The 9,178-nt window shown below is 45.2% G+C and overlaps 1 protein-coding gene across 1 annotated transcript in view; it reads right to left on the bottom strand.

Moving 5' to 3' along the window:
• Positions 1-872: 872 nt before the first annotated feature.
• The window catches only part of Agbl4 (AGBL carboxypeptidase 4), a 1,414,634-nt gene continuing 1,406,328 nt past the window's right edge, over positions 873-9,178 (bottom strand). The window contains exons 12-13 of the mRNA XM_015485024.2: positions 7,726-7,822; positions 873-2,238 (exon numbers count right to left, since the gene is read on the bottom strand). Coding sequence (XP_015340510.1) covers positions 2,118-2,238; positions 7,726-7,822 — 218 coding nt within the window. The 3' untranslated portion in view covers positions 873-2,117. The remainder of the gene's footprint in view (positions 2,239-7,725; positions 7,823-9,178) is intronic.

Below are 9,178 nucleotides of genomic sequence, written 5' to 3'. Positions count from 1 at the left end.
TCCTCCTCCTCCTCCTCCTCCTTCTTCTTCTTCTTCTTCTCTCAAGTATAAATAGTTTCCATCTCCTTGTCTATTTCTAGTGGGAAATGACTTTCAGACACCCATTCTGGTCACATTTCAAGGGATCGTGTGTGTCATTCAGTGAGCACATACTTTTTTTGACTGATATTTCCAACACCTAAGTTCATTAAATCTTCTTCTACTATAGAAGGTAGACATTACTGTGCCTATCTCACAGGTGAGGAAACTGAGATCCATAGCTGTTAAATAATTTGCCTAAGATCACACAGATATGAAGAGATAAAACCAGGGTTTGGGTTCAGAATTAGGACTTAGAGGTGCCTGTCCCCAAGTTTTTGCTCTTATGCCACTAGCATCTGTGCTATCTGTGGCCCATGGTCTAATTATCAATGCAGTTTTTAAAATAGGGGGACCATATGTTGTCATGACATATGGATTAGGCCTGGACAGGGAAAAATAGATCTATACTATCATCTCTCTCATTTTATGCAGTCGTTCTCTGTTTGTGCTATCTAAACAGATGCTATCATTTCCTAGAGATAGTCAATTATAAGCCCCAGGACTCTGACACAGGAACTGCTGGACATTCAAATCTGACTGTTCTTCTTATCTTAATGACAGAGTCCTGACTGCAAAGTGAGGGTCACTCTAGTGGGTGGGTTGACTGGTTTTTGAGGGTTTTTTTTTACCTAAAGGGAAAGGTGCCGAGAACACTCAGAGGATCAGAAGCTGCACAAACCCCACTTTATTCATGTTCCTCTGAGCCACAGGAAAAAAAAAAAAAACCAGGGGAGAAGCTGTATATACAACACGACATTTATAGCCAACTAACATATGGTTCTTTGTTATCATTTCTGAAAACCAACATGCAAAAGGAGAACAGGCTTTGCTCTTCCGTTTTTTTTTTTTTTGCAACAAATTCCAAAAATCTCCAACACAAAGGGAGAGAATGCTTAACTGAAGCTTTGTGCTAAAGGCCCTATCTCCCTGGAGCTCCCTTCCTCTCCCTATCTCCTAATCCTCATTTCCAGGAGGTCATTTTAATTAGCAGACTGTCATGGTGACTCAGCCTGCTGCTTCCACAGACAGGAAGGGAGCAGACTCCCCCGACCCAGTCATCGTACAAAGGCACTTTACTCTTTAGAAAAATGCATAATATTTAGCTTGCTCCACTTTGGGAATTGCTGCTGCTGTTGTTTTATTTTATCATTCATACCTGCCTGGGGGTGCATTCTTTTGTTTTTGGTGTCTCCCTTATCTGGCAATTGCCTTTTCCTTGTGCAGATTATCAATGCCCACCTTTTGGGGGCTGGGTTTGATCCCTGTCTCTAGGACTTGGAGACCTTAACGATAATAGGTCTTTTGGAATGAATGAATATATATATATATATATATATATNTATATATATATATATATATATATATATATATATATAATTTTTGTCTTCACAGCTTAAGTTTCAATTAAACTACACAAGAGTGAGAAATAGCTCTTGGAACAGTTTTGTGTGAAGTTGCATGCTGGGGTTTGGGGGAATCAGAAAGCATGTGGCTTAGAGAGACAGTGACCATAAAGCTAAGATCACCTTGATTTCAAAAATTCTGTCCCATTGTTCCCAACAGTACCTCAGCCTTTGGCTTGCCTGTGTTGTTGCTATTGTCTTGGATCAGAAAATATGGGCACTACTTTTCTGAAGCTGTAAACTCCTGTGACCTATTTTAAAAGCGAGCCATCTATAGTAACTACATGACTTTAAAAGGTAAAGGGGCTTCCAAAGAACTGACCTGAGATGTGTCAAACCTCTTAAGAGGGATGTATAGGTTTTCCCCATCCTGTGAGGATCTCTGTGTTGTGGAAAATAGCATCTGTGTTTGTCTGGTCCCAGTTTCCTATTTTGTTCAGCCTTGAGCTGAAGGCTCACAAATGATTTCCCACTGGCAGAAGGGAAAAATCAATGATGAAATTTCTCTTTTTTCCCTTCTCTTTCTCTAGCCTATGCTTTATCCCATAAATCCTTGTCTTGAAAACCAGAGAAGAGTGCCCCAGCAGGAAATTCACGCTCCTGCCCCCACAAAACCTCGGGGGCCTCCAGTCTTTAAAAGGGGTTTGAAGGGTCTTTGTAGTTCACTGAGCTCTTCTTGTCCCCTTTGCCATTGGGGTAGTTGCTGGCCGAGCCCCGCACGAATGGGTGCTTGTAGGGAGGGGGCTTTTCTTTCCTGCAAAGGGGGAGATAACAGAAAGAGAGAAGACAGCACATATACACACTGAAATGCAATCGTCACTGTGCATGTCGATCTCCCCGTTGGACCGTGACCTCTCAGGAGCAGTGCCCTTGTCAACCCCTACTCTGTGACAGCAGCATCCATCTCAGAGCCTGGTTCAGAGCAGGCAGTAGACCAACTTATGCCTGTGAGATGGATAGATGGATAGATGGACAGATGGACAAATGGGTAGATGGACAGATGGATGGATGAATGAATAGATGGATGGATGGGTGGATGGATGGATGGACGGATGTTTGCACTGTGTTGTGCTGGTTCTGGAGAAAACTCAGCTGATCTACAGCTTCGATTCTTCTACTTTTCTACTCTGATTCCAACTCATCCAGCCCATTCCATGATGGGATGGGGATGGGCACACAGAAAAGATATAATTTGAAATTTTAGAAGGATGCCAGTAGAGTTAAGGTGACTGCCTTGGGGTCCCTAGTATGTGGAAAACCCCCAGACCCTTGTAAGAAAAAGAATTATGGCTTAGGTGGGGTGGGGACCTCATTCCTTACAAGACATCAAGGGCTTCAGAATCCCTTTTTCATTTGTCAGCATTGCCTAATTGTAGAATTTTATAATGTCTATCTTCCTGATATGCTTGGAGGATCTTGAAGAACAGAGAGGTGTCTGCTCATCCCTGTGTCCCAGCACTCAATGTCCAACACCCAGGGCCATATGCTTGACACTACTGTTCCATACTTTCATGGTCTGCTTTGCTCACAATGAGTTCCTGGTGAGCAGGGGCCAAGCTTGATTCATTTTTGCATCTTTTCTGATGTGGTGCCTTGTGTATTATGTTTTTGACTGATAAACAGATGTGATATTCATTTAGTGGTTGGACTAAGATTTACTTCCTGGGGGAAAAGTGGGTTTTTGAGCCCAGAGGAAGTGATCTGAATTCCCACGTTGGCTTTGTTCGAGAGGTGCGATCCTGAAATTCTTCTCTGAGCTTCATTTGTAAAATGAGAATAAAATATTCCAACCTTGCAGTAGTATTGTGAGGTTAAGTGAGATAATATGAGAAGACACACCCAGAGTCTCCCCTTCTCTACAGTAATTTACAAACATGTGGTGCTGGGTGTGGTCTGACAGACTCAGGAGGCCACTTGACATTGATGCTGTTCAAGTCGCTTACTGTGTAGTAGAGGAGATAACTGTGCAAAGTAAATGCAAGAAATAATAAACAGTGTTTAACAGAAATTGGTAAATTCCATATATGGGGAGTGTCTTGGGCTAAGTTTGAATTAGGACTGAAGAAGTTTTCTTATGGGTCATCACGGTCATAACCTGTCCCTGGAATCCCCATTTTCCTTCAAAGCTGATGACTCACATATTGGGTCAAGTTGGAGTAGCTGGCAACACGCAAAAGGACACCTTGCCCTAACATAGCTCCCCACTGGGAAGCTGGGCTGCCTGAAACTAGGCTCACTGAAGACCTCGCTCTTGCGGTGAGGCTGTCTAGGGTAACTGAGGTACCTTCCCTTCCATTCCGTCCATCTAAATTCTTCATGTCCTTCAAAACCAAGTTCAAACACCACTTCCTCTCTGAAACTCTCTTGGGATGTGCCTATCAGGTGCCAAAGACTTGCCAGATTACAGTGGGAGAGTATTATCTGTTTGGACCTCACTTTTCTCTTCTATAGTAAGAGAGATTGAGGAGATGATTTCTGGATTTTCTTTGGTTCTATTATCTTCTGTCCAGTTATATTCAGGAGTCAATTATGCTAGCACTGCACCATGCACTGAGGTCACAGAAGTGAACAACACTGCTTCTCCAGGAGAGGCCTGACTAGTGGAGAAGGCGGACAAGCAGGATGCCAGGATGGTCCCACAAGGATGCGCCCTGCTAGAGGCATGTACAGAATGTAGCCAGGAACTCACACAGGAAGCAGCTCTGCCTCAGGTGAAGAAGAGGACAGGGAAGCCGGCAGTGTGACATTTGGACTGAGTTTTGAAAGCTAAGTAGGAGTTCACCATCCACAAGATAAAAGGGAGAACATTCCAGGAAGAGGCAAAAGAATGAACAGCTAACTTATCCAGGATGAAAAACAGGGCATGAAATGGTAGAAAGCACATGCTCACAGGGGTAGGGGCATGAAAGCAGGCAATAAATGAAATTTCAAATATAGGCCAAGGTCTTGAATAGCAGGAAGGGAAGTTGAAATGTTAGTCTGAAGGTAATGGGGAGCCATGGAAGGTTTCTGAGAGGGCATAATCAAACACATAGTTAAGTGCTTACTGTATTCTTTTCAGTAATGTTACATTTGCACATCTGCATGCCTTTTTTCTCCTGATAGGTAGGGCTAACTATAAGCCTCCGGCACTCAGCACAGGGCCTGGCACATGACGGACTCCAGTGCATTGAGTAGCTGGATTCCTCTTCACACACACATGTACACATCATGACTCAGCATGCAGCCGCTCTCCCAGTCAGGCACTGGGCTGAGCCCACTTTATCCTCAGAGACCAGCCCACCCTCAACACTTAGGCTCTGTCTACCCACAGAAGCACAATTGGTCTGTCCATTTTTCCAAAATTATCCTCCTTGATGGGGCATTTGGGGCTTTAGCTCTAGGATTGTTGTTGTGATCAAAATGCATGGGGAGGTCTCAGCTTTGGTCATCAACGCCATGTCCCTGAGCCTGCTGCCCTTCCCCAGGGCCCTGTTCTGAAGGGCAGCCCAGCACCAAGGATGCCAACCGGCCTCCGCCAGCGTGTGGGTGGAAAGTGACATCTTGTAATTATCCATAGAGATGGGAGAAAACAAAGATTAATTTTGAGTCAAAACATGTAATTTTCCTTTAAAGCCAGAACTGCTCTTTTACTTAAGCTATTTGATGCTTGGGTGGAAAATAATACAAAAAAGGAAGAAGTATTCAAATCCCAAATTAGAGCTCAGAGCCTTATATTTCTGAGAATTCATTCTTAAAGGGTTACCAACCAATTTAGAGCTAAGTGGTGTTTATAGTTTGTTAGAGAAGGAGGTGTGGGGTTAGGAAAGGGAGTTGATTTTCCTTTCTTAATTTAAGGGTGGCTGTATTTACCTCAAGTCTTCCAGGCTGTGGACTAGTGAGGAAAGAGCTCTCCAGCTTTTTTCTAAACAGAGCTCCACAGCTCACAGAAAGGAGGTGCCGGTACCCTGAGCAATTGAAATGTGAGCCCTGAGAACTCCCCTGCACCCTTTTGACCAGCTTCAAGCTCCCTTACTGAACAGCATCTCCAAGAGCTCCTTCCCCGCCCATCCGTGCACATCAGACTTCGGGGAAGCTCTGAGATCCAGGCCTGACTCTGACCCCAGGACCCTGAACAGCCTCTGCTCCCTGGGCCTCAAGGTCCTCATGGGTATCATGAAGAGTGAGGTGCTTGCTAAAGTCTCCCTGAGTGTCAGCTCCAGGTCTCTGATGGAAGACCATGCAACAAGCCAGAAAATGTGGTTCAGGATCAAGGTGATTTTGATTTAGGCTGACAGAGGACCTGAAAGAGATAATCCCCAAATTAACTTGTAAAAGAGATTTCGAGTATTCTTTTTGAGTTTTATAAAGCTTTAAAACTTTTAAGATCTTTAACTAATCAAGAATGACTTCTAAGAATGAACTGAGCACTTTCCTCTGGAGGTGAGCCCCTCAAAGACAGGGTCAGGCTGCAATCATATTCAACTCTGTCTAGCTCCCGCCCTGCCAGGATCCTGGCATGAAGGGCTATCTTTCCTAGGTGAATGCATGAATGAGTGAATGAGTGAATATATTCATGTATGCTCAGGGCAGGGTAGGCACTGTAGGGGCTGTAGAGAAGAAACAGAGGTGATATTCCTGCGGGAGTTTTTAATACCCCAGGACGGGGGGCACAGGACTGCAAATGATGTGTGAGTAACCTGAGGTGGGGCCTCATCTGAGCATGCCGTCCTTCAGGCTCTATGTGGACCTGGGGTTCAGAGAAGGTGGGTCCTGAGATATCATCAAGACCAACCAAATAGGTCAAGGGACTTGTCCTAGGTCACCATGAGCTGGGACTGCAACATAGAAATGAGAGGAGATGAAAATAGTTTTTGAGCATCTATTAGCTGCTGGGCATTCTACTATGCTTGTATCTCATCTTCAAAACCATCTTGAAAGTTTCTCCATTTAGTAGATAGAGAGAAAAAAGCTTCAAGAGGCCAAGGAACTTGCCTAAGATCCCATAGCTCCTATCAACCTGAGAGATTTGAACCCACACTGATGAACCGCCACATGAGATAAAATTTAGATGGTTCTGGAACCATAGAAACCTAGGACCAAACCCTGGCTCTGCTAAAAAAAAAAAAAAAAAAACAAAAACAAACTCTTTGACCTTGGGCAGCAATTCTCTTCACCTTTCTGAGCCTCCATTTCCTCATTTGTAAGATTGGAAACAGAATGCCTAAAAGGAATAAATAAGATGCTTTCCATAAAGTACTTCATATAAAAAAATAACAGTAATTTTTTTAAATTAATGACAGAGTAGGGAGGAAGGTACATCAGTGCTAATGTCTGAGGCACTAAAATATATGGGCGAGGTCATTGGAAAGGAGTGACCTCGCAGGAGGTAACTGGCAGGAGCGGGGAGTTGAATATCACCATGTCCTTCCAGGAGATTGGGCCTCTAGGTAAGTAGGAAATGAGGCCCAGAGGTAGGGCAGGGTCAGCCCATTCTAGATGCCATTGGATTCACTGCTCACTGGGCTCACCACCAGTAGGCATGGAAACACCCAGAGCCTCTCCCTAAGACAACATGGAGGTTGGTTTCCCAGCCGTCTTTCCTCACTGAAACTGCAAGTTAGCCCCCCAGAGGACCCGAGGAAGGATTTCTGAGGGTGTGTCCTTGTTAGCCCCAAACCTCCAAGTCTATGTAAATGGGACTATGGTGTAGTGTCAGGATATATGAACACCTGGCACTGTGCTGGGTGCTTTATTGCAGATCTCACATGAGTCTGAAGTGTGTGCCACTGTACTCACTTTACAGATGAGGCACCCAGACCAACTTACAGCAGGGACTGACCTCAGATGCCCAGCACCACCCAGCCTTGTGGATTACCGTGTTAGTCCCAGAAATGCGACCACCTCCTCCCTGTCTGAGACAGGGTGTCATTAGAGTGCATTGTCATGCCAACTGTCTGGGAACCTGGGGCTCGGAAATGTAGGACTCGCTTCACTGAGGATCATTGGGAACAACCAGGTGAGCCAAGGGCCTCGTCCTGGACCACCTGCGGCTGGTTGGAAATCTGAAACTACAACCCAGAATCTGAAGGAGGAGAGACTTAGTGATATTTGTGTTCAGGAATATGCTCTTTGGACTCATGGGCTCTGTGGTGGGGCTGGGGCTAGCTCTCCTACGGTACAGGTGGGAAACCAGGGCCAGAAGAGGGTAAAGGACGCCAGCACCAAGACTCCAGCCCGACTGCTCTGCTGTGCCACTTACCGCAGCCTGGGCACGGGAACTGCCACCTTCTCCACCAGAGGGTTCAGCCGGTAATAATCCAGAAACGTTCTTGCCACGTTCCTCCCCAGCTTCATATCTGCAGGCACGTGTGTTAAGGAGTGACTTCAAGGAGAAACTGAGACTGAGTGAAAAGGGGACTTGTGGCAAAAAATGACAACAGCAACTAAGGCAGTAATACCACTCACTTTTCTAAGGTTTGAGTTTGTTCTGTCTTTTCAGATCCTCACCAAATCTTAAATGGTAATCACTATTGTTATTCTCACTTTATAGATAAGGACACTGAAGGGCACAAAATGCACAAAATTTAAGTAATTTGCGTAAGAACACAGAAATGGGAAGGGGAGGCTCTAGGACAGGGTCTGGGTGCTCTTACCTCAAAGTCTGTGCATGGAGCTTTGAGATGAACTGTTAGAGTCTGTAAACAAGTCAAAATAACACCTGGCATTTTGCCAGGGGAATGTTAGAGTTCATAAACAAGTCTGGATGGTGCCTGGCAAAATGCCAGAGGGAGTGGTTTGAAAAGTAACAAAAGCGAGCCATTAAGTGTGGAGATTCCTTATTGGTTGACTGATGTATCTAGTTTATGCTAATTAGATAAGCTGTGTGGAATGTATAAATACTGCTCCTGTCCTGCAATAAACGGCTTCCACTCTTGCTGTATCAACGTACACAAGTTATTCGTCACCCCCCGGTTATTTTGCCCAGCCAGCCGGGCTGCGGCAGATGGTGGCCCGTTACGGGGAGCCCCAAGACACTCGGGGGTAAGTGACGAAAAAAAGCTGCCCGTCCATAGATAGGACGGGAACAATCTGCTCGTCCCTAGGCAGATAGGGCGAGAGGAAAAATGGCCATTTTAAGAAAATGGAGAAGATTGATACAGTATATTTGTGTCTTGTTTTGTCTAAGTATATTGTATTGTCTTTGTGATGAAAATATGGAAGGGGTGAAAAGTAAATTACTAAGGGAAGAAGGCACCCCAATGGAACCAAGAATAGTTAGGGCATGTGTTGATAAAAGCCCAAGAACTCTAGTCAGAAAGAAAAAGAAAGTTCAGAAGAAGGATTATCAGAAAAAAAGTTGCAGCAAAAGGCTATTACTAAATACTTTTCCTTACCGGAGGGTGCGTGAAGCGGAGAGGAGGCTGCCGAGTGTGCAAGCTGGTCACAGCGCAGCAAGGATTTTCCAAGAGGCGGCAGCGACTGGCCCTTCCCCGCCTCCTGGCCGGGGAGCTGGCTCTTCCACTTCCTGGAACCCAAATCTAGACCAGACCTGGAGGCACAATCTCGCAGGCTCTTGCTCCCTGTGCCCAGTAGCAGTTTGAGTCCGGGACACTCCCCAGGGCCATCTGGGGCTGCCCAGGACGCTACAGCTGGCAGAAGACATTACCAGCGTCCCTGATGTTTGGTCATTTTCAATGCCAATAACTAAGCTA

Source organism: Marmota marmota, unplaced genomic scaffold (genome assembly GCF_001458135.2).
Source record: "Marmota marmota marmota unplaced genomic scaffold, marMar, whole genome shotgun sequence".
Lineage (NCBI taxonomy): Eukaryota > Metazoa > Chordata > Mammalia > Rodentia > Sciuridae > Marmota > Marmota marmota.
The sequence above is the reverse complement of the archived record's forward strand: the minus strand, read 5'-3'. Positions and strand labels throughout refer to the sequence as shown.